Source organism: Loxodonta africana, chromosome 14 (assembly GCF_030014295.1).
Source record: "Loxodonta africana isolate mLoxAfr1 chromosome 14, mLoxAfr1.hap2, whole genome shotgun sequence".
In the NCBI taxonomy this organism is placed as follows: Eukaryota; Metazoa; Chordata; class Mammalia; order Proboscidea; family Elephantidae; genus Loxodonta; species Loxodonta africana.
The window spans coordinates 18,780,866-18,806,980 of NC_087355.1; the positions used below are offsets into that span (position 1 = coordinate 18,780,866).

At 40.9% G+C, this 26,115-nt stretch overlaps 1 protein-coding gene across 1 annotated transcript in view; it reads left to right on the forward strand.

Annotated features, from left to right (window-relative positions):
* Nucleotides 1–8,235: 8,235 nt before the first annotated feature.
* Nucleotides 8,236–26,115, forward strand: part of C14H8orf34 (chromosome 14 C8orf34 homolog) — a 515,144-nt gene continuing 497,264 nt past the window's right edge. Inside the window, 2 exon segments of the mRNA XM_064267783.1 lie at nt 8,236–8,484; nt 8,486–8,560. Of these exon segments, the coding sequence (XP_064123853.1) occupies nt 8,236–8,484; nt 8,486–8,560 (324 nt within the window).

Consider the following 26,115-nt stretch of genomic DNA (forward strand, 5'->3'; position numbering starts at 1 on the left):
ATAAACACCTAGAAGAAATATACTATTGAACAAAATCACTCAGACTATGTGGCGCAGTGGTTAAGAGCTCCGCTGCTAACCAAAAGGTCAGCAGCTCGAATCCACCAGCCACTGCTTGGAAACCCTGTGGTGCAGTTCTACTCTGTCCTATAGGGTCACTATCAGTCGGAATTGGCTAGACAGAAGAGGGTTTAATTTTTTTTTTTTGGTTATGCATGTGAAACGGTGATTTAAACATGAGTGACTAAGAAACTGATTATTGGATATGCCTCAGAGGTACCTAATGAATTACCAGCACTTTATTCATTCATTCCTTCTTTAATTTATTTATTCTTCCATCCATCTATTCATTTGCTCATTCATTCAATTTTTGGTTTTTTTTTAATCTTTACAGGCAAAGACAGTAAATGTAGCTGATATTCCTTATAATGCCAGCATATATTTTTGTGGCAGATATATAATAAATCAGTGTGAGTCTCTGACATTTGCAGAAACTTGGTTTATCCTCATCCAAACCAAATCCATTGCCATCGAGTCAATTCTGACTCATCGTGACCCTATAGGACAGAGTAGAACTGCCCCATAGGATTTCCCAGGCTGTAATCTTTATGGAAGCAGACTGCCACATTTCTCCCCCTTGGAACAGCTGGTGGGTTCGAACCACTGACCTTTAAGTTACCAGCCGAGCACTTAACCTCTGTGCCACCAGGGCTCCTTAATTTATTCTTAACCCAACCAGACATCACAAAATGCTGTCTCCTGGGACAAAAACCACATGAAGGTGGGAAACAGGGGAGTATTATCCAGAAGGACAGGGTCAACATCTGCTTTGGAAGGAGAGAATTTTCTGACTATTCTGGGTACCGTAGTATCCAGAGTGTTCTTGCAGAGAGCTAAGTCATTTTTTTTTTTTTCTTCAAATTTCCTCTAGGCAATGATGGAGTCCTGGTGGTGCAGTGGTTAAGAGCTCAGGCTGCTAACCAAAAGGTTGGCAGTTCCAATCCACTAGCCGCTCCTTGGAAACCGCATGGGGCAGTTCTACTCTGTCCTATAGGCTCACTATGAGTTGGAATTGACTCCACCACAACAGTTTGGCACCACCCCCCCACCCCCCACTCATAGACAATGACAGTTCCACTAATTCTGCAAAAAGTACCTTTAACCTTTAGTGCTGGGGTCGTTGTGATGTGCTAAATTATGCCTGAGCATTAGCGGGTATTAGCAGAGATGCCTGTTGGAGAAATAGGTCCCATGTTACTTATTCCCTGATAGCCTGACTGAAACAATAATATATCCTGTCCCAGGCAGAATGCCTGCTCCCCGGGGTGCACACCAACTTGAATTGCTTTCCCTTATCAAATCATCTTTCGTTTGCATAGTCTCTTATATTTTCTCCTTCCTTTCAATAGATTCAGTATCTTTTTATAGTATCCTGTGACATTTTTCATCATTTAAGTACTCTTTTTCTCTCCTCCTAACAAAGACTTTCACTTATCAGGATGAAAAATGAAGAGAGTAGCTTTTTGGAAATTATAAGTAAAAAGCATGCCAGGGTGTACAGAGTTTATTGATAATTAATTCCAAGGGAATCTACACATTTGATGTCTATGTATTTCCTTTAAATGATTCATGACTTAATGCAAGTAAACATGTTATAAAAATGTTTATTGATATAAATTATCTTATTTAGGTAAGGATTGCTTATAAGCATATCACATATTAAAAATTAAATATTAAAACCAAATATTTATTACTGGAAGTTAAAGAAATAGAAATGTCATTTGAAAAGGCTGGATGGCAGGATATCACAGCTGGCAGCATTAGCATCCTTTGAGTTTTCAACTTAGCAGGTCCATTAAGTCAATGTTATCAGGATATTTAGTTAACCCCAAGGGGATTGAATAGTATTATTAGAACTCACAAGAGACATATATAAGTCAGTTTGCTAATGTATACATTTAGAATGGGGTAGAAAATTACAGTGGTATCTGTCATCCATGGTACCTCCTCCCTAACCTCAACACACTGGGGAAGTCAAATTAGTCATTGAAATGCTTCTTGGTCAAAACAATTTCAAAGCAAAAGGAGGTGGTACTCCTGGGACTTTGGTGGTCAGGGTTGTGGGAGGCAGCATAGTGGCATTTAAGAGCACTGTTTTTGTTGTTGTTGTTAGTTGCTGTTGAGTCTATTCTAACTCATGGTAACCCCATATGTTACAGCATTGAACTACTTCATAGGATTTTCTTGGCTGTAATTTTAAAGGAAGAAGATCACCAGGCCCATCTTCCTCAATATCTCTGGGTGGGTTCGAACCACCAACCTTAACTTGGCAGTTGAGCACAAACTATTTGTACCATCTAGGGACGTTTTTAAGAGCACGAAACCCATATCCATTGCCGTTGACTCAATTTGGACTCATAGTAATCCCATAGGACAGAGTAGAACTGTCCCATAGGGTTTGCAAGGCTGTAATCTTTACCCAAGCCAACTGCCATGTCTTTCTCCTGCTGAATGGCTTGTAGGTCTGACCTGCTGACCTTTTGGTTGGCAGCCAAGTGCTTAACCACTGCACCACCAGGTCTCCTTATTTAAGAGCACTACCTGGGGTCATAACTTGGGACCTAAACCAAACCAAATCCATTGTCATCAAGCCGATTCCAACTCATAGCAACCCTGTAGGACAGAGTAGAGCTGCCCTATAGGGTTTCCAAAGAGTAGCTGGTGGATTTGAACTGCTAACCTTTTGGTTAGTAGCCAAACACTTAACCACTGCACCACCAGGGCCCTGACTTGTGACCTAAGTATTACTTATTCCCAGTTTTTAGATAAAGATATTGAGGATTAGATAGGTTATGTGGCTTGCTGAAGACTACACAGCTAGTAAGTGGCAAAGCCTAGATTCTATCCTGGGCTAGAACTCCAAGTTCAATATTCACAATGATTATGCCCTCTACCGGCTCCCAAAGCATGTATCCCTTCTTTTCAGCTAGACTTGACCTCACTACCTGAGAGTAAACCTGAAAACACTTGCTAAACTTTCCTATTTTTCCTGAGGGGCTAATGAAGAGAATATCAAACTCAGGGACACCTTATCGATCCTTCATACATACTAATACAGTTCATACTCACCTATATGAACACTCATGTCAATCACAAACCTAACAGTATGCTGAAATCAGTGTCTTTGTAACTGAAAAATATACTTTAATATGTCCAGTGATAATAAACATTCTTGCATAAGCATCAGTACATCTTTCTGATTGTTTCCTGAAACATGCATTTTGAAAGTTTTCATATATACAATATCTCTCTGTGGAATAGTTTAATGTAAGTTAAATCATAATTGTTTATTTTCTGACAGGTCAGAGTTTGAAATCAAATTGCATCTGGGGAAGTCCTTCACTTAGACCATCCCAAATACCCACTCCTCTGTTTTATCTCTTCCAAAATTGCCGTTATATCAGTCCATGGTGCAGCCTCTCCACCCACTAGCTCACACATCAGAATGTTGGATGACCCACTGGGTTCTCCCAGTAGATATTGCCTCTGATACTCCAAACACCAAAGTTTGTTGCAAAGTTGCAAGGTGGCAAGGGTGCAGGCATGGGATAAGTACGCTTCAGGGTGAGTAGCCTAAATTCATGGAACCCTGCATGGAACTTCGCTGCTCTCTGAGTTCAATGTTTAATTAATTTCAAGAGATTGTATTGCTAATATTTCCTAATTGGGTCACCTAGACTTTGCCATTGTTCTCTTGTCTCTCATCAAAAATCGTTTAAGGAGCTGTTGCAAGGTGTCTTACAAATGGAGTTAGCCAAGGGCTTTAGTACATTCTATAAATTGGGTTCTGTATATTTGTAAATTATGCTGACAGGCACTCTTATAACACAATGAGGTCAAAACACTCTCACAGAACAGTGGACTTTTCATGCCGTACCCAAGCCAAGAAAAGGCAAAGAATCTTAAAGGCACTGTTTATGTGTGCTGAAGAAAGTTGCTAAATCCAACTCAAGACAATGGTTTCTTGTTAACCAATCTTAAAGAGGCTAAATGAAACAAATTTTTAAAATGTATAGCAATAGAATCTTGATTAAATATACGTTTATCAAAAACTAACTGTAATGAAAATATACTATGTTACATGGTGTGAAGTATAAGAAAATTGTTAAGACAGAGTTCATGATTTTAGGGAGCTTGCAATCAAAGGCAAAGTTTAGCATGACAGAACATAGCTCATTTGAATCTATTTAAAATTTCATTCATTTACTCACCAACTATTTCTTGAGTTCCTCCTATGTACCAGGAAATGAGACAGAGCCCTTATCACTAATGAGAGCTGATAACTACAAATGAAATTCTTGACCAGTTTTTCAAGATACAGGGTAGAGACTAGAAAAAGCTTCAGCTGCGGAGTTGGGGAAAAAAAAAACAGTAAACATGGCCCAATTATTCATTGGATGAGTTGCAGGAATAAGTTATCATTTTTAAGCTTCATTTCAGAAATCTGAGGGTCATCCTTGAGTCTCTTTTCCAACCTCATCCTACATACAGTTAATGAACAAATTAGTCTTCACATATTTCTTGAGTACGTTCCATCTTCTCCATTCCTACAACCACAGCCCTACTAGACCCTCATTACTGGTTTTGCTAACCTCCATATCATTCTTCTTCAATCCATCATGCACGTTGTAACCACAGTAATCTTTCTAAAAGTTTTATCTGACTATATCACTCCCCTGCTCAAAACCCTTTAGTCACTTTTCATTGCCCACAAGGTGCAAGTCTATCCTTCTCAACAAGGCATTTAAGATCTTCAAGGAGCTGAACTCTGGTTACATTTTTAGCCTCATGTGCCCATTCTCCTCCTATATACCATATACCTCCCTAACCACTGACCTTATTCATGCCTCTGTGCCTTTCCATATGCCTTTTTTTTTTTTTTTATGCCAAAGCCTGAAACACTATTCCCATTCAACCAATCCCATCTTGGAAACTTTAACATTTTACTTTTCCCTCAATACTTTGTTCAGATACCGTCTCCTTTATGAAGAGTTTCTTGAGGATACCAGGCACAGTTAATTTTTTCGTCATCAGTACTTTCACAACATGTTTTGTATATATGTATTAGCACATCTCACTCTAATGTCATTATTTGTGTATACACAAATTACCTCAACAAGACTGAACACCCTAGGAGAAAGACAAGGCCTTTCACCTTTGAACCCATGGTTCTAAAATAATATGTCATAAGGATAGAAAAAAGACTGTGCAATAAATATTTATTATAGTGATGAATTCAGGCTTGGGGATAAGTGGAAAGGAATTAGAAATGCTTTATGGAGAAGGTAGCATTTGACATAGGCCTTGAAAAGCTTCCAAATGATTTTCTGAATTTAAAAATGTGATTTGGGGATGCTCAGTGTTTTAACATACACAAATGGTGGGGAGGGGTGGGAGGCGAAACCACTAGCTAGACAGCTGACAAGTGTTAACTTTGGTGAAGGTAAAGACAACACACAATATAAGGGAGTCAGTACAACCTGACCAAGGCAAAGTCATAGAAGCTTCCTAGACACCTTCAAACACCCTCAGGGACTGAGATACCAGGGCTGAGGGCTGGGGACCATGGTCTTGGAGGAACATCTAGGTCAACTGACATAGCATAGTTAATAAAGAAAATATTCTACATCCTACTTTGATAGTAGCATCTGGGGTCTTAAATGCTTGCATGTGCCCATCTAAGATACATCTATTGGTCCCATCACATTGGGAGCAAAGGAGAATGAAGAAAACCAAAGTCATAAGGAAAATATTAGTCTAAGGACTAATAGACCACATGGACCCCAGCCTCCACCAGTCCGAGCCCAGAAAAACTAGATGGTGCCCAGCTACCACCACCAACTTCTCTGACAGGGATCACAATAGAGAGTCCCGGACAGAGCAGGAGAAAAATGTACAACAAATTTCAAATTCACACAAAAAAGACCAGACTTACTGGTCTGATAGAGAATGGAGCAACCCCCTAGACTGTGACCCCTTAACACCCTTTTAACTCAGAACTGAAGCCACTCCCAAAGTCTACCTTTCAGCCAAACAGTAAAAAAAAAAAAAAAAAAACAGTAGACAGGCCTAAAAAACAAACAGCACACGTGAGGAATGTTTTTCTTAGTTCAATCAAGTATATGAGACCAAATGGGCAACACCCGCCCAAAAACAAAGATGAAAAGGCATGAAGGGACAGAAAAACTGGACATAAGGACACGGAAAACTCAGAGTGGAAAGGGAAAGGGGTACAGTGCTGACACATTGCAGGAATTTTAACCAATGTCACAAAACAATTTGTATATAAATTTTTGAATGAGAAACTAATTTTCACGTAAACTTTCACCTAAAACATTTTTTTTGAAAAAAGCTATTTTTGGATGCTCGATGATCGATGTTTTAACATACATAAATGTGTATATCTTTATGATTTTCTTTTAAACATGTAACCATTTTGCCCTCAGAGATTTTGTCTAAGTGCAGTGATCTGAAAATGGTGAAGATTTAATGTTAATTATGTGATTTAAGGAAGCATCCTCCCCTTGCCTCTTGAAGGAAGTGGACTCTTGATTTCTGAAAGTTCTCATTCTGATTCTTCAAAACTATGTCATATCAAAAATACTTGGGTCATAGATGGCCTTCTGTAAGTTTATTCACCATACCGTATAGCAAATAAAAAATGTTGACATTCATTCTACATATTTAATTTCTACTGAATTTATTAAAGAATATACAAGGATACCCTTGAGCCACATGGAAAACATATTACAACCCTGGGTCCCCAATCGATATTCAATGTAACTCTCCTTGGGCAGATCGCCTGAGGCAAATTGTAGAAGTACTAACTTGGGCATCTTTGCACCCAAAATCATGTCTATTTCAGGTTATGAGAACTCTTTAAATGCTAGCTACTCTGCCAGATGGATTTCTCATCTCTGAATTATTAAATGTGACTATACTTTCTGGGATAAACCAGCTTCTCACATCAATGACCAATTTTTATCATCACAATTGCATGTTTCCACATAAGCATACCATTTAAAATACAGAAGAAAAACACAGACATCAACAAAGAAAGTATGAATTATGGAAATCCAGGACACAGTGGAGAAATAGAAAATCTATGCATTTGCAATCTGTTCTAGGCAAAACTACTCCCACTATTCTAAGCATTCATATTTATTAATATACATCTTTTTACGTTGACAGCACGTCGTGGTTAGGATCCAGGGAAATTTCCTTTGGGATCCTCAAGGTTCTACTTCACAAGGAAGAAAGGTCCATGAAGAAACCTATGCTGTCTCTAGATCCTTTTCTTCAACTCCGAAATCCCTGCATAATAAAAACGGTTTTGGCTAAATTTGAGGAGATCATGAAGTACCTAGGAGAAACAGTGTTAAGTGGAATAGTGTTGCATCTGGGATGTCAGTATATCTATACAGATAGAATTTAAGGCGCGGATTAGGAAGGCAAACTTGGAAGGGTTTTATCTCGTCTCCCCGTCAAGCGCTGAAGGGTTGCTCCCCGCCTTTGGGTGTGCACTCTGGGAGTTTTCAGCTGGGTTGTCAAAACGCCTTCACCCGTCGACTTGCTCTAGGCCAAGCCAAATCCCGTAAAGGAAGGCAACTCCATTTTCGCGGTAAACCCTCAGAACCACGCACCTTCTCACAACTCTGCTCTTCTCCGACCCTCAGCTAGTAGTGTAGGAAGAACAGAAGGTGCAGAGGAGCGGTCAGAGGGGCAGCGGGGACTAATCCCTTTCGAAATGCTTTTGTAGCTGCCAAGGAGTAGCCAACAAGCACCAGATTTATGTGCACTTTGAAAGAAGCACATTCACCATTGGTTTTTTGAGCGGCGCTGTCGCTAGGGAGCGTCCGGCAGGGCGAGGCGGCATCACAGAGAAGCCCGGGCTGTTCGTTACCGTAACCTGGGAGAGGGGCACTCACCCTCCCGCGCGGACACACACACACACAGAGACACGCGCGCGCGCGTAAAGGTGGCGCCCCTTGGCCCCTGTGCACCCCGGCCCGCCCCCTGCACGGCTCCAGGAGGAGCAGCAGCACCTCCCGCGTTCGCCTCCGCCCCCCGAATCCTGCTGCTGCCGCCCAGAGGGGAAAGGAGCCGCTCCTCCCATTCCCCCTTGCGCTGGGCGCTGCGGGGAGCAGGGGGTAGGCGAGGCCGCGGGCGCGATGAATGAGTTCGCCCCTCGCCGCGGAGTTGTCTGAGTTGGCGGTGGTCCCCGGGATTGCGGCTGTCGGCGCCCCACGCGCTCACCGCGCTCGGCTCCCGGGGCTGCCGCCCACGCTTGAGCACTACCGCGGCGCCGGGGCAGCAGAGGTGCCGAGCTTGCGTCCCCGCCCCAAGTCAAGAGAAAGGAGGGTTGTCCCCGGCCGAGGCGCTCGGCCGCGCGGTCTGCCGGCACTGTCCCCCCAAGCCGGTCTTTCTCTCCATGGCGTCTCATCAGCAAACCCGGATCCAGGCTTACCTGGAGAAGAACAAGATCGGCCCACTGTTTGAGGTAAGGCTCTGTGGAGGAGTGAGGTCCCATTTGTTTTTGAGGGAAGGGGTGCGAGAGCAAAACCGAAGCACCCCCGAGAGAAGGACGGCTAGAAAACAAACGCGCGGGAGGAGGCTCCCTGTGTCGCCAGTTCACTGGCTTGGGTCTGACCCCGCCAGGTGTCTTGGAACGCAGCCGGGCGGGCTCTTCGCCAGTTACCTAGGCGCGGACAGGTGAGCTCGGGAGGGCCTAGCCTCAGCCTGGCAGGGCAAGTTTGAACTGTCTGACTGTCCTGCACACCGCGGCCACATGCACAGGACCCAGACCGGCTCAGAAGGGCGACGCGCAAGGGTGGACACACTTAGACAACCGTACACACACCCACACTTCTTTCCTGGAATTCGCACTATTCCTGTGGGTGGGATTTTTTTCTTAATGTGGGCGGTAGTAGACCCCGGAAGGTGGAGGAGGCGCTTAGAAGGAATACGGTTAAATGGAAGAAAGCTGAACTGGTGAAGAGTAGGTTTCAGAACATGCGGGCTTAAAATTGGCCGACTGAGGGAATAACATTGGTCTTGGACGAAGGGAGGATCCTTTGCATTTCAGAGCCTTGATTTTTTTTTTTTTTTTTTTTTGATGTTTTAGGGAGAGCAAGGGGCGGAGAAAGGTTCTGGAAAATCACACATGTATCTGTGGGAAGGAGGCATTAGCCTCTGAGCTGTTTTCTCTCGCCATCAAAAAAGTGATGACATAAATACAGTAAGAGAAAGGAAGAGCGGGAGGATAAGAGAAAATGAGAATGGGAGACTGAAACCGGGCTCCGGCAAAGCGTCCCGCCAGTTGCCAGGGTGCTGGCAGGGGTGGGGCTTGCGGGGACCGCAGTCTGATGCCGAGGCCCGCGGGGAGGGACGCCCGCGGTCCTTTTCCCTCCTAGTCCAACATCCAGCAGAGTATGTTTGGGACCGGCCGGTGCAAGCCCTCTCCTGAGAGGAAAGGGGAGGGTGGATGGAGGTTGCCACCCCTAAGAAGCAGTTTTAGAGGTTCCTGGGGCTTCACATGCTCGCGGTGTCTGTACGAGGCTGAAACACCAAAGGGGGACGAGGGTGCACTGGAGATCGGGGAGAATGGAGCAGCTTCTCTGGGACTGAAGAGAAGCGAATGAGAACTGTAGAGACAAAACAAACAAACAAAATGAATTATTGCCCCAGCTCCCCCCCCCACCCCAAAAAAAATCGGAAAAGAGAAGGGTATAGTCAAATAGGACTTTTCTCCATGGCGGACGGGTTTCAAATGACGAAGATTTGCCTGCTCTTGCAAGTTTTTTTGCCCAACTTAAGGTTAACGTCTTGAAAGGTATGGTCATTGAAACTCATAGCTGGTTAGGGTCATAAAGTTCTGGAATTGTCTTGATTTTTGCTTCTGCTGAAAGTGTTTGGAAATGAAGTCTATGTAGGAGCAAAACAGTTCCTGGAGCTACCAGATTTCTTTTATTTGCCCTTAGTCTGATTATTATAGGCTATACATAATTCCATACAATTAAAAAAGCAGAAGCATAATAAACCTCTGTGGCACACCGCATTAATAAATAAATGTTTGCAGGCTACTCTCCTAGCATATAAATATGATTTACCAGGAAGGATAAGTGAATTGTTTTTCATAGACGCTGTTCTCATTTGTTATTTTAAAATTCTCAAGATTCTTTCCCACCGATAATAGTGGAGTTTGAAATACGTGTAAACTTTCTACATAATCAGGAAATAAATCTTATTTGATACTTATCAAGTGCTCTTTTTTTTTTTTTAATGCTCACCAGATAGTTCTGCGCTGATTAATTTTAAGCAGTGGAAATGTCTCATTAAAGGGTTAGGCTAATAATATTATAAACAATATTATATGCTTTACTTCATCGAATTTTCAAGTGACATATACATCCCCATTCACTTGGATGGCAGTGATTAGTTAATTTTAAAGGATTGATTGCACATCTACCCTTAAAAATAAATAATTGAATAATAAATAATTGATGGAAGAAAAATGGGTGAGTTATCTTCTTCTAAAAGCAGAAAGGGACACAGGTCCTTATGCAACCATTTTGATCATTATTAGAGCTTGGTTTTGAGAGTAGAATTGCATGTACTTCATAGAACTGGAAAATGAGGGCAGGAACACATCACTAGTTTGTAGCCTCTCTCTCTTCGTGCTAGAAAACCTATGAAATGGGTGTTCTTAATCTAATGCCTTCATCAGAGCTCCCTGGACTTCCATCGATCTGGGATTTTGTTAAGCACAGGCTGGCTAAACCCTCTGTCTGGAAATTCTGACTCAGTAGGTCAGAGAAGGGGCCTTCCTTGTATTTGGACTTTAAGAAGCAGTACAAATGATGCTTACATACTTAATCCCGGGGACACATTTTAAGAAAGGGTAACATAGATTAAAATCTCTTTTTACCGATCACATGTATCAGGTGACTCCACGTTTTACTGTCTGCTTTGTTGGGATTTGGTGTGTTGAGGCACTGGAGATAGTGACGAAGGCTTGCTTTAATTTTGAAAATATCTAGGATCTGACTGTATGTGCCCTTTATGGATTTTGTAAGTTAGGAATTTTTTTTAAAAGTAACTTTGTGTTCTCGGTGAAGGTTTACACAGCAATTTAATTTCCTGTTCAACAGTTTCTACACAAGTTGTTCAGTGGCATTGACTACATTCTTCATAATGTGGGAACATTCTCATTATTTCCCTTTTAATTATTCCATTCCCATTAATCTCGTTTCACTGTCTCCTTACATTCTCATCTTTGTTTTAAAGTAATTGTTGATTGTTTGGTATCATGTAGGTGATATTCATTATTTTTTCGGCCAGTTCGTTATGTAGCTACGAGGTGACATCAGGGGTTAGTTTTGGTTCAAGGTTTGAAGAGTATCTCAGGGCAATAGTCTCGGGGAGCCTTCTGGTCCCAACCAGCCCAATAGGTCTTTTTTTTTTTTTTAGGAATTTGAGGTTCTGTTCCACATTTTCTCCCATTCTATCAGGGTCCATCTATTGTGGCCCTGATTAGAGTGGTTGGTAGTGGTAACCTGGTACCATCTAGTTCTGCTCTCAGGTTAGTGAGGCTGTAGCTCATGGAGACTATTTGTCCTGCACACTAGGTTCTTCTTTGAGTCTTTGGTTTTTTCTTAGTCTTTTTTTCTGGATGACTAGACACCAGTAGTTGCATCTTAGATAGCTACTTGCAAGCTTTTAAGTCCCCAGATACAAAATATCAAACTAGGAGGTAGAACACAACTTTATGAAGTATATTATACCAGTTGTCCCACGAGACTATGGTCTTAATTCTTCAAACCCAGAAATCCAATCCTGCTAGGTGTTTGGTTATGCCTAAGAAGCATCTGTAATTGTGCCCCCTGTGTGCTTTTTTGTATTTATGAATATGTGTGCCTACAATCAGATGCATATACATATGCATACATCTGTATGTTGTTGTCCTTGTTAGGTGCCATCAAGTTGGTTTTGACTCATAGAGACCCTGTGTACATCAGAACGAAACTGTGCCTGGTCCTGCGCCATGCTTACATTTGTTCTGGTTGAGCCCATTGTTGTAGCCAGTACATCAATCCGTCTTGTTGAGTGTTTTCCTCTTTTTCATTGACCCTCTACTTTACCAAGCATGATGTCCTTCTCCAGGGACTCGTCCCCCTGATAACACATCCGAAGTACACAAGACAAAATTTTGCCGTCCTTTCTTCTAAGAAGCATTCTGGCTGTATTTCTTCCAAGACAAATTTGTTCGATCTTATGCTTAGCCAACACGATAATTTAAAGGCATCAGTTCTTCTTTGGTCTCCCTTATTCATTGTTCAGCTTTTGCAATTAAAGACACCATGGCTTGGGTCAGGCATACCTTAGTCCTTAAAGTGACATCTTTGCTTTTTAACACTTGAAAGAGTTCTTTTGAAGCAGATTTGCCCAATGCAACTATGCTGCTTGATTTCCTGACCGCTGCTCCCATGAATGTTGATTATGGAACCAAGTAAAACGAAATTCTTGACAACTTCAATATTTTCTCCATTTATCATGATGTAGTTTATTGATCCAGTTGTGAGGATTTCATTTTTATTTATGTTGAGGTGTAATCCATACTAAAGTCTGTAGTCTTTGATCTTCATCAGTAAATTCTTAAGTCCTGTTCACTCTCTGTAAGCAAAGTTGTATCATCTGCATATGGCAAGTTGTTAATGAGTCTTCCTCCAATCCTGAAGCCCCGTTCTTCTTCAGATAGTCCAGCCTCTCGGATTATTTGCTTAGTTTACAGTTGTATAAGTATGGTGGAAGTATGCAATCCTGATGCACACTTTTCCTGACTTTAAACCACTCAGTATCCCCTTGTTCTATTCTAGTGATTACCTCTTGGTGTATGTACAGTTTCTGCATGAGAACGATTAAGTGTTCTGGAATTCCCATTCTTCACAATGTTATCCATAATTTGTCATAATCCACACAATCATATGCCTTTGCATAGTCAAAAAATTACAGATAAACATCTTCCTGGCATTCTCTATGTTCAGTGAAGATCCATCTGACGTCAGCAATGATATCCTTCATTCCACATCCTCTTCTGAATCTGGCTTGAATTTCTGGCAGTTCCCTGTTGATGTACTACTGCAACTGTTTTTGAATGATTTTCAGCAAAATTTTATTGGTGTGTGATGTTGATGATATTGTTTCATAGTTTCTGTATTCTTTTTAATCACCTTTCTTTGGAATAGGCACAAATATGGACCTTTTCCAGTTGGTTGGCTGGGTAGTTCTCTTCTAAATTTCTTGACATGGATGAGTGAGTAACTCCAGTGCTGCATCCATTTTTTGAAATATCTCAATTGATATTCCATCAATTCCTGGAGCCTTGTTTTTTGCCAGTGTCCGTAGTGCAGCTTGGACTTCTTCCTTCATTACCACTGGTTCTTGATCATATGCTATCTCCTGAAATGGCTGAACAATGACCAGTTCTTTTTGGTACAGTGCCTCTGTGTATTCCTTCCATCTTCTTTTGATGCTTCTTGTGTTGTTCAATATTTTCCCTATAGAATCCTTCAATATTGCAACTCAAGGCTTGAATTTTTTCTTCAGTTCTTTCAGCTTGAGAAATGCTGAGCACCTTCTTCCGTTTTGATTTCCTAACTCCAGATCTTTGACATGTCATTATAATACTTTACTTTGTTTCTTGAGCCACCTTTTGAAATCTTCCGTTCAGCTCTTTTACTTCATCATTTCTTCCATTTGCTCTAGCTACTGGATGTTAAAGAAAAAGTTTCAGAGACTCTCCTGCCATCCATTTTGGTCTTTTTTTTTTCCTGTCTGTTTAGTGACCTTTTGCTTTTTTCATGTATGGTGTCCTTGATGTCATTTTTCATCTTGTCTGGTATTTGGTTGTTAGTGTTAAATGCGTCAAATCTGTTCTTGAGATGGCCTCTAAATTGGGAAGGGATATATGCAAGTTCATATTTTGGCTCTCATGGACTTCTAATTTTCTTTAGCTTCAACTTGAACTTGCCTGTGAACAACTGATGGTGTGTTCCGCCTTCAGCCCCTGGCCTTTTTTCTGATTCATGATATTGAGCTTTTCCTCTATCACTTTCCACAGATGTAGTTGATTTGATTCCTGTGTATTCCCTTCTGCAAAGGCCATATGTATAGCTGCCATTTATGTTGTTGAAAAAGGTATTTGCAATGAAGAAGTTGTTGGTCTTGGAAAATTTTATCATGTGATCCCCAGCATCATTTCTATCTCCAAGGCCAGTCTTACTTCTTTGTTTCCAACTTTCACATTCCAATCACCAGTAATTATCAATGCATCTTGGTGGCATGTTTGATCAATTTCGGACTGCAGAAGTTTATGAAAATCTTCAATTTCCTCATCTTTGGCATTAGTGATTGGTGTGTAAATTTGAATAATAGTCATATTAACTGGTCTTCCTTGTAGGCATATAAATATTATCTATCTCTGACAGCATTGTACTTCAGGATAGATATTGAAATGTTCTTTTATGATGATGAATGAGACATAATTCCTCTTCAATTTGTCATTCCCAGCATAGTAGACCATATACTTGATTGATTAAAAAAGGCCAATACCAGTCCATTTCAACTCACTGATGTCTAGAATATCAATCTTTATGTGGTCCATATCATTTTTGATGACATCCAATTTTTCTAGATTCATACTTTGTACATTCCATTATCTGATTTTTAAAAATAATTTTTATTGTGCTTTAAGCGAAAGTTTACAAATCAAGTCAGTCTCTCACACGAAAACTTGTTACATACTCCCAATTACTCTCCCCCTATGAGACAGCCCTCTCTCTCCCTCCCCACTCTCTTTTCGTCTCCATTTCGCCAGCTTCTAACCCTCTCTATCCTCTCATCTCCCTTCCAGGCAGGAGATGCCAACATAGTCTCAAGTGTCCACCTGATCCAAGAAGCTCACTCCTAACCAGCATCCCTTTCCAACCCATTGTCCAGTCCAAACCATGTCTGAAGAGTTGGCTTCGGGAATGTTTCCTGTCCTGGGCCAACAGAAGGTCTGGGGACTGTGACCACCGGGGTCCTTCTAGTCTCAGTCAGACCATTAAGTCTCGTCATTTTATGAGAATTTGGGGTCTGCATCCCACTGTGCTCCTGCTCCCTCAGGGGTTCTCTGTTGTGTTCCCTGTCAGGGCAGTCATTGATTGTAGCCAGGCACTGTCTAGTTCTTCTGGTCTCAGGATGTTGTAGTCTCTGATTCATGTGGCCCTTTCTGTCTCTTGGGCTCAAAATTACCTTGTGTTCTTGATGTTCTTCATTCTCCTCTGACCCAGGTGGGTTGAGACCAATTGATGCATCTTAGATGGCTGCTTGCTAGCATTTAAGACCCCAGATGCCACTCTTCAAAGTGGGATGCAGAATGTTTTCTTAATAGATTTTATTTTGCCCATTGACTTGTATGTCCCCTGAAACCATGGTCCCCAAACCCCTGCCCCTGCTACACTGGCCTTTGAAGCATGCAGTTTGCTGAGGAAACTTCTTTGCTTTTGGTTTAGTCCAGTTGTGCTGACCTCCAGTGTATTGTGTGTAGTCTTTCCCTTCACCTAAAGTAGTTCTTGTCTACCGTCTAATTAGTGAATATCCCTCTCCAACCTTCCCTCCCTCCCCAATCTCATAACCACAAAACAATGTTTTCTTCTCAGTGTAAACTGCTTCTCAAGTTCTTATAATAATGGTCTTATACAATATTTGTCCTTTTGCAGCTGACTAATTTCACTCAGCATAATGCCTTTCAGATTTCTCCATGTTATGAAATGTTTCACAGATTCCTCACTGTTCTTTATTGATGTGTATGTAGTATTTTATTGTATGAACATACCATAATTTATCCATTCATCCATTGATGGGCACCTTGTTTGCTTCCATCTTTTTGCTATTGTAAACAGTGCTGCAATAAAAAAAAAATATATATATTTATTTATTTTTAAACACCCAAAAAATCCCAGTGCCCTCAAAAACAGACATGGGTGTGGATATATCTGTTTGTGTAAAGGCTCTTATTTCTCTAGGATATATTCCAAGGAGTGGGATTGCTGGATCTTATGGTAGTTCTATTTCTGGCTTTTTAAGGAAGTGCCAAATCGATTTCCAAAGTGGTTGTACCGTTTTACATTCCGACCAGCAGTATATAAGTGTTCCAATCTCTCCACAGCCTCTTCAACATTTATTATTTTGTGTTTTTTGGATTAATGCCAGCTTTGTTAGAATGAGATGAAATCTCATTGTAGTTTTGATCTGCATTTCTCTAATGGCTAAGGATTGTGAGCATTTCCTGTGTATCTGTTAGCTACCTGAATGTCTTCTTTAGTGAAGTGTCTATTCATATCTTTTGCCCATTTTTTAATGGGGTTATTTGTCTTTTTGTAGTTGAGTTTTTGCAGTATCAGGTAAATTTTAGAGATCAGGTGCTGATCAGAAATGTCCTAACTAAAAACTTTTTTCCAGTCTGTAGGTAGTCTTTGTACTCTTCTGGTGAAGTCTTTGGATGAGCATAGGTGTTCGATTTTTAGGAGCTCCCAGTTATCTAGTTTTTCTTCCGCATTCTTAATAATGTTTTCCACTTTTATGGCCTTATGGTCAGAGAAGATGCTTTGTAATATTTCAGTGTTTTGGATTCTGCTAAGGCTTGCTTTATGACCCAATATGTGGTCTGTTCTAGAGAATGTTCCATGTGCACTAGAAAAGAAAGTATACTTGGGTGCTGTTGGGTGGAGTATTCTGTATATGCCTATGAAGTCAAGTTGATTTTGGCATTTAGATATTCCGTGTCTTTATTGAGCTTCTTTCTGGATGTTCTGTCCTTCACCAAAAGTGGTGTACTGAAGTCTCCTACTATTATTATGCAGCTGTTTATCTCATTTTTCAGTGCTGATAGAGTTTATTTTCTGTATCTTGCAGCCCTGTCATTGGGTACATAAATATTTAATATGGTTATATCTTCTTGGTGTATTGTCCCTTTTATCATTTTATAGTGTCCTTCCTTATCCTTTCTGATGGATTTAACTTCAAAGTCTATTTTGTAAGAAATTAATATTGCCACTCCTGCTCTTTTTTGATTGTTGTTTGCTTGATATATTTTTTTCCATCCTTTGAGTTTTAGTTTGTGTCTCTAAGTCTAAGGTGTGTCTCTTGTAGGCAGCATATAGACGGATCTTGTTTTTTAATCCATTCTGCCACTCTCTGTCTCTTTTTTGCTGCATTTACATTCAGGGTAATTATGGATAAGTATCATTTTGATGTCTTTTTTTGTGCGTTGTTGACATTTTCTTTTTCCCACTTAATTTTATGTCCTGAGTAAATTATCTTTATGTATTGACCTTTCCTCATATTTGTTGTTGTTGATTTTGTTTCTGCTGAGTCTCTATTTTTTTCTTGTATATTATTTTTTTCTTGAGTAGGATAGTTTGCCTCCTTTGTGGTTACCTTATTATTTACCCCTGTTTTTCTAAATTTAAATTTAACTTTTCTTTCTTTGCATTGCCATATCTTCCTTTCCATATGGAAGATCTGTGATTACATTTCTTAGTCCCTCTTTACTATTTTAATGTTGTCTTCTTTTATATATCATCGCTGTTACCCTGTTTTGAGGTTTTTTTTTATTTTTAATCTTGCTTTGTTTTTTTGGATTTCCCTCTCTGGGTTGACTTCTGGTTGCTCTGCCCAGTGTTCTAGTCTTGGGTTGATACTTGATATTATTGATTTTCTAACCAAAGAACTCCCTTTAGTATTGCTTGTAGTTTTGGTTAGGCTTTTACAAATTCCCTAAACTTGTGTTTATCTGAAAATGTCTTAATTTCACCTTCATATTTAAGAGAGAGTTTTGCTGGATATATGATTCTTGGCAGGCAGTTTTTTTCCTTCAATTTTGTAAATATGTCATCCCATTGCCTTCTTGCCTGCATGGTTTCTGCTGAGTAGTCCGAGCTTATTCTTATTGGCTGTCCTTTGTAGGTGACTTTTCGTTTATCCCTCGCTGCTCTTATAATTCTCTTTTTATCTTTGGTTTTGGCAAGTTTGATTATAATATGTCTTGGTGACTGCCTTTTAAGATGTACCTTATGTAGAGTTCGATTGGCATGTTGGATAGATACTTTCTCATCTTTCACGATATCAGGGAAGTTTTCTGCCAACAAATCTTCAACAATTCTCTGTGTATTTTCTGTTATCCTTCCCTGTTCTGGTACTCTAATCACTCATAAGTTATTTCTCTTGATATAGTCCCACAGGATTCCTAGGGGTTCTTTGTTTTTTTAAAATTCTTTCCTCTGATTTTTCTTCAAATATATTAGTGCCACGTGATTTATCTTTGAGTTCAGAAATTCTAGCTTTTACTTGCTCAATTCTGCTTCTCTGACTTTTTATCGAGTTTTCTACTTCTGTAATTTTATCGTTAATCTTCTGAATTTCTGATTGCTGTCTGTCTATGGATTTTTCCAGCTTATTAGACTTTTCATTTTGTTCCTGAATAATTTTTCTAATTTCTTCAATTGCTTTATCTGTGTGTTCTTTGGCTTGTTCTGCATATTGCTTCATTTCCTTCCTGATGTCTTGAAGGGTTTTGTATATTAAACTTTTGTATTCTGCCTCTGGTAAGTCCAGGAATGCACTTTCATCTAGAAGATCCCTGGATTCTTTGTTTTGAGAGCCTGTTGAGCTGATCATGGTCTGTTTCTTTATATGACATGATATTGACTGTTGTCTCTGAGCCATCTGTAAGTTATTGTATTAGTTTATACTTGCTTACTGTGTTGTAGCTTCTTTCTTTGTTTTGTTCTGGTATACCCCTGTGGGTTGCTTGAGTGAGCTAGCTTGATTATTTTCACCTTTGGAGCTCTGACGTCCTGTCTCCAGCTGGCCAGAGCTGATATCAGGTACATCAGTCTAGGAGTACATTCCTTTTTCTTGTATGAATCCAGCTCAGGTTTCCAGGTAGCTGACATCGAGTGTGTGGTACAGGTTCTGTCTTACAGTCTTAGAGGGGCAGGGGTGATTGGCGTGTATACTGGTATGTGATTGCAGCAGGGGGTCATGCTCTGAACAAGGCAGGGGACTGAGAACTGACCCCTGAGTGTCCCTGAGGAAAGCGCGTTCCTGTTCCCTAGAGTGTGGAGGTGGATGGGTTCTGCAGACGGACCATGGGCACCCAGAGTTTTTGGTTGTAAGGACTGGGAGGTACCAGTTATCTTTGGACCCCTGTTGCGGGTGGCTGGGTGACCTGAGTGGAGCTACCAGTCTTTAGATCCCTGAATTCTTTGTTTTGAGAGCCTGTTGAGCTGATCATGATCTGTTTCTTTATATGACATGATATTGACTCTTGTCTCCAAGCCATCTATATGTTATTGTATTAGTTTATGCTTGCTTACTGTGTAGTAGCTTCTTGCTTTGTGTTGTTTTGTTGAGGACCTTATTCAATAGGCAAAGCTATGTCAAACGTCAAACACCCACCTCTCCACCACACAGCTGAAATGGTTGGAGTCTGCCAACAAGGGCCTATTCTCCCGAAATAGGCCCACACAGGTCCATGCAGAAGGGAAAGGTGCTCAAAGTCCGCGGATCATTTATGTCTGGGCAGGAGCTGCTCCTGTCCTGAGCTCCCCTGGTTAGTGGAGCTAGCAAATTATCTTTTCCCCTAATTGCAAATTTTTTCCTTCCCCAAGGCCGGGAGGTTGGCTCTAGGTGCTCAACAGTGCCTATTTCAGGCCCAGGGAATTCAGCTGCTGAAGCTGGCTTGGGCGGGGGGGGGGAGGGGGACGGGGGGCGCTTGGTAAAATATACGCAAGTACTTAGCTTTTGCTGAGAGCGCCGTTCTTCTCAGGTTCTGGAGGTGTGAGTAGGCTGTGTGGCTGGCTCCTTCTCCCTGAGGAAACTGCGGCCAAATGCTAGTACCAGCCCACCACCACCACAGCTCCAGGAATGGTGCCTGAGGACTCCCCGCGATTCAGGTCGGGTAACTCCTTTCTGCTTCTGAACGGTCTCTTCCTATTTCTGCCCCTGAATTCATTTTCTAAGCTTACCTTTGATGCTCAGAGCTCCCAGCTTGTCACAAATATACTTGTTTCACTTGTTTTTTCAGGTCTTTGTTGTAAAGAGGGCTCGCCGGAAGCGTCTGTCCATTCCGCCATCTTGGCTCTGCCTCCCCCATTATCTGATTATTAATAGATGTTTGTAGCTGTTTATTCTGTTTCGAGTCATACCACATCAGCAAATGAAGGTCCTGAAAGCTTGACTCCATCAATGTCATTAAGGTCGGCTCTACTTTGAGGAATTGGCTCTTCTTCAGTTGTATTTTGAGTGCCTTCTCACCTGAGGAGCTTATTTTCTGGCACTATGCCAGACAATGTTCTGCTGCTCATGGTTTTCACTGGGCAGTTTTTTCAGAAGTAGACCATTAGCTCCTTCTTCCTAGTCTGTCTTAGTTTGGAAGCTCTGCTGAAACCTGTCCACCATGGGTGACCCTGCTGGTATTTGAAATACCAGTGGCATAGCTTCCAGCATCACAGCAACACACAAGCCCTCACAGTAAGATAAACTGACTGATGCTTGGGGATACACCTGTATAGACACACATACATACATACATATACACATATATGGAAACCTTGGTGGCATAGTGTTTAAGAGCTGTGGCTGCTAACCAAAAAGTTGGCAGTTTGAATCCAACAGGTACTCCTTGGAAATCCTATGGGTCAGCTCTACTCTGTCCTATATGGTTGCTATGATTCGGAATCAAAAGACAGCAATGGGTTTGGTTTGTTTTTTTTGGTATACACATACATGCGTACGTGTGTGCGTATATGCTAGTTAGGAATACTTTTTTTTTTTTTAACAACAAACTGCTTTTAAAGTGAGCCACTTTAAAGAGACTGCATGAATGTTATTTAAAACAATAGCAAGGGCAATTTATATATGAGTTTTGAGAATACTTGTGTCCAGATTTTACCTGTATGGCTTATTTGCTTATTTTCTTTGTAAGATATAACTTCAGTATTCTCATTGACTTGTTCAGGTCAGGCAAGCATTGAACAGCCTGGCCATCAATCCATAAGGAATCTTTGACATCATCACAATAAATTAGAACTATAATCCTATTTAATTCAGGTTGCCACACATAACTCCCTACTTAACTGGCAAGACGTGAATTGGTTTGGCTCCCATTAGAGTATTTTTGCGACTCACGTAGGCAAGATATATGTAGGATGCAAATGCAGGACTTGTAATGACCCTTGACGCCAGCCACCTAAGAGTCAACAAAACTAGCAGTCAGAATTTCTGAAATGGAGTAATTTCTGGCGTATAGCTACTTGCTGGGATCAAGTGATCCATTTTGTCTGTATTGAAAGCAGCCTGGTTTAGCTTCCAAGAGGTCGTCTGGTTTGAAAAAACCAGAATTATTTTCAGCATAAAGAAGTATAGAATTTTTAGTTTCACCCATTCCTACTAAATAAATGTATAAAAATAATTTTAAAAGTATTAGTTGAAAGAGTGCTCTGGGCAGTCATATACCTTGGTCCAGGCCATATCACACTTACAAGGGTGTGAAACCCTAAACTATTAAAATGCAGAACAATGAAGTCTTCATAAAGTCTCCATGGAATTTTTAAGTCTCTGTGTCATGAAAATGTGAGAAATCAATCTGACTACATTTCTCTAGCTGTGGTCTGACCTTCTCCAGGTAGAATGGAACTGCTTTATTACTTCCTTTGTTTAGTCCAAAGTAGTTCTACTCACATGGCGTAAGTTTGCATTAAGTGGTTTGGTATACATGTTACTTTGAATCAGACAATCTTATGGTCTACTATGCTGGGAATGACAACTTGAAGAGGAATGCTGTTGCACTCATCGTCAAAAAGAACATTTCAAGATCTATCCTGAAGTACAACACTGTCAGTGATAGGACGATATCCATATGCCTACAAGGAAGATCAGTTGGTACGACCATTATTCAAATTTACGCATCAACCGCTGAGGCGAAAGATGAAGAAATAGAGGATTTTTATCAGCTGCTGCAGTCTGAAATTGATCAAAAATGCAATTAGGATGCATTGCTAATTACTGGTGATTGGAATGCGAAAGTTGGAAACAAAGAAGAAGGATCGGTAGTTGGAAAATATGGCCTTGGTGATAGAAACAATGCCAGAGATCAAGTGATAGATTTTGCAAGACCATCGACTTCTTCTTTGCAGATACCTTCTTTGACCAACATAAATGGCACCTATACACATGGACCTCACCAGATGGAACACATAGGAATCAAACTGACTACATCTGTGGAAAGAGAAGATGGAAAAGCTCAATGTTATCAGTCAGAACAAGGCTGGGGGCTGACTGTGGAACAGATCATCAATTGCTCATATGCAAGCTCAAGCTGAAACTGAAGAAAATCAGACCAAGTCCATGAGAGCCAAAATATGACCTTGAATATATCCCACCTGAATTTAGAGACCATCTCAAGAATAGATTTAACACACTGAACACTAGTGACCGAAGACCAGATGAGCTGTGGAATGACATCAAGGACATCATACATGAAGAAAGCAAGAGGTCATTGAAAAGACAGGAAAAAAAGAAAAGACCAAGATGGATGTCACAGGAGACTCTGAAACTTGCTCACGAATGTCAAGCAGCTAAAGCAGGAGGAAGAAATGATGAAGTAAAAGAACTGAACAGAAGGTTTCAAAGGGCAGCTTGAGAAGACAAAGTATCATAACGACATGTGTAAAGGACTGGAGATAGAAAACCAAAAGGGAAGAACATGCTTAGCATTTCTCAAGCTGAAAGAACTGAAGAGAAAATTCAAGCTTTGAGTTGCAGTAGTGATGGATTCCATGGGGAAAATATTAAGTGACGCAGGAAGCATCAAAAGAAGATGGAAGGAATACACACAGTCATTTACCAAAAAGAATTAGTTGATCAACTATTTCAAGAGGTAGCAAGCATATGGTCAGGAACTGATGGCACTGAAGGAAGAAGTCCAAGCTGCTCTGAAGGCATTGGCGGAAAACGAGGCTCCAGGAATTGATGGAGTATCAATTGAGATGTTTCAATAAACAGATGCAGCACTGGAGGTGCTCACTCGTCTATGCCAAGAAATATGGAAGACAGCTTCCTGGCCAACTGGCTGAAAGAGATCCATATTTATGCCTGTTCCCAAGAAAGGTGATCCAACCAAATGGGGAAATTATAGAATAATATCATTAACATCACACATAAGCAAAGTTTTGCTGAAGATCATTCAAAAACGGCTGTAGCAGTATATCAACAGGGATCTGCCAGAGATTCAGGCTGGTTTCCGAAAAGGACATGGAACCAGAAATATTATTGCTGATGTCAGATGGATCCTCGCTGAAAGCAGAAAATACCGGAAAGACGTTTACCTGTGTTTTATTGACTATGCAAAGGCATTTGACTATGTGGATCATAACAAATTATGGATAACATTGCGAAGAATGGGAATTCCCGAACCCTTAATTGTTTTCATGAGGAACTTTTATATAGATCAAGAGGCAGTTGTTCCGACAGAACAAGGGGATACTGATTGGTTTAAAGTCAGGAAAGGTGTGCATCAGTGTTGTATCGTTTCACCATACATATTTGATCTGTATGCTGAGCAAATACGAGAAGCTGGACTATATGAAGAGGAATGGAGCATCAGGATTGGAGGAAGACTCGTCGACAACCTGCGTTATACAGATGACACAACCTTGCTTGCTGAAAGTGAAGAAGACTTGAAACACTTACTGACGAAGATCAGAGACCACAGCCTTCAGTATGGATTGGGCCGCAACATAAAGAAAACAAAAATCTTCACAAGTGGACCAATAAGCAACATCGTGATAAACGGAGAAAAGATCGAAGTTGTCAAGGATTTCATTTTACTTGGATCCACAACGAACAGCCATGGAAGCAACAGTCAGGAAATCAAATGACGCATTGCATTGGGTAAATCTGCTGCAAAGGACCTCTTGAAAGTGTTGAAAAGCAGAGATGTCACCGTGAAGACTAAGATGTGCCTGACCCAAGCTGTGGTGTTTTCAATCGCATCATATGCATGTTAAAGCTGGGCAGTGAATAAGGAAGACCAAAGAAGAATTGACGCCTTTGAATTGTGGTGTTGGCGAAGAATATTGACTATACCATGGACTGCCAAAAGAACGAATTAAATCTGTTTTGGAAGAAGTGTAACCAGAATGCTCCTTAGAAGCAAGGATGGCGAGACTGCATCTTACATACTTTGGACATGTTGTCAGGACGGATCAGTCCAGGAGAAGGACATCATGCTTGGTAAAGTACAGGGTCAGCGGAAAAGAGGACGCCCCTCAAGAAGGTGGATTGACACAGTGGCTGCAACAACGAGTTCAAGCATAACAACGATTGTAAGGATGGTTCAGGACAGGACAGTGTTTCGTTCTGTTGTGCATAGGGTTGCGATGAGTCAGAACCAACTTGGCGGCACCTAACAATAACAACAGGGACCTTATGGAAACCCTGGTCGTGCAGTGGTTAAAATGTTGGCAGTTCGAATGCCCCAGGTGCTCCTTATAAACCATATGGGGCAGTTCTCCTCTGTCCTACAGGGTTCCTATGAGTTGGCATCTACTCGACGGCATCAGTTTTCGTTTTCATGGTTAGGAACCTTATACGTGTTATGAGGTGGACTCATATGAAACTCAGATCGGTCAATCACAAGCCTACATCACTTGCGGCTACACAGCTCATTCCTCTCTGGCACCCTGGCCTGCTCATGCTAGCCACCTCTGCAACCCCAAACTCCGATCTTTCTGCATAGCTCAGTAAGCCCATCAGTTTACCTTATTCCCCTCCTTGAACTATAGTCTGAAAAGTACCTGCTACCTCAAATCAGAGAGCTGTAACATGCAGGGCCTTCTTCTTTTGCTTCTGTTACCTTAAGGATCACAGTTTTGGGCTACCTTTTGTTCAGTGCTTAAAAACAAGTACCTCACATATTTTGGCCAGTTTTATGGTTATTTGGGGTAACAGGGTTAGTTAGGGTAAGAAGGCACAGGACTGGGCAATGTTTTGTTCTGTTGTACATAACTTTGTTATCAGTTGGTGGTTACTCAATGACAACTAACAGTTAATTCACTCAGGCCAGAGTTGGAATCTCCTAAAAAGATACTTTAATGTTGAAAAGTAATTTTTCTTTAAAAAATGTATAAATATCGTTTTAATAAAAATACTTGGAAAATGATTTTATGGGGTAAATAATAAAGTGTAAGCTTGTCATTTATAACATGCTCAATTTAACATTTTATAAATATGTCCTGGGAGTAATCCCTGACAGGTCAGTTTCCCCAGTGCTTGAAGCTATGAAGTCCTTTCCTGGATCCAAATTTGCATTGATCTTTATAATCTCAGGGTGTTTATACAAAGAAAGGGATCTCTTTTTAAAAGTTTTGCTTAAAGTCCCAACTTAAGTAGTTTCATTGATTTACTTCTGAACAATTTTTTAAAATGCTGCTTTCATTAACATGTCTTAGATTATTAATGCATTTGTATTTCATTTATGCCTTGATTAGATTATTTTTTATTTTATTTTTTTATTTTTGGCTTTAACAAAGAGAAGTTTATTTCCTCCGAGTAAAGAGGCTAAAAGTCCAAATTCAGGGCGTCAGCTCCAGGGGAAGCCTTTCTCTTTCTGCCGGCTTCCCCATTAACGTTCCCCCAGAATAGGAGCTTCTCCATGCAGGGACCTTGGGTGCAAGGATGTGCTGTGCTCCTAGTACTGCTTTCTTGGTGGTATGAGGCCTTCCACTCTCTGCTTGCTTCCCTTTCCTTTTTTTTTTTAATTAATTTTTATTAAGCTTCAAGTGAACATTTACCATTCCAATCAGTCTGTCACATGTAAGTTTACATACGTCTTACTCCCTTCTCCCACTTGCTCTCCCCCTATTGAGTCAGCCCTTTCAGTCTCTCCTTTCGCCGTCTTCCCTCTCTATCTTCCCATCCCCCCTCCAGTCAAGAGTTGCCAACACACTC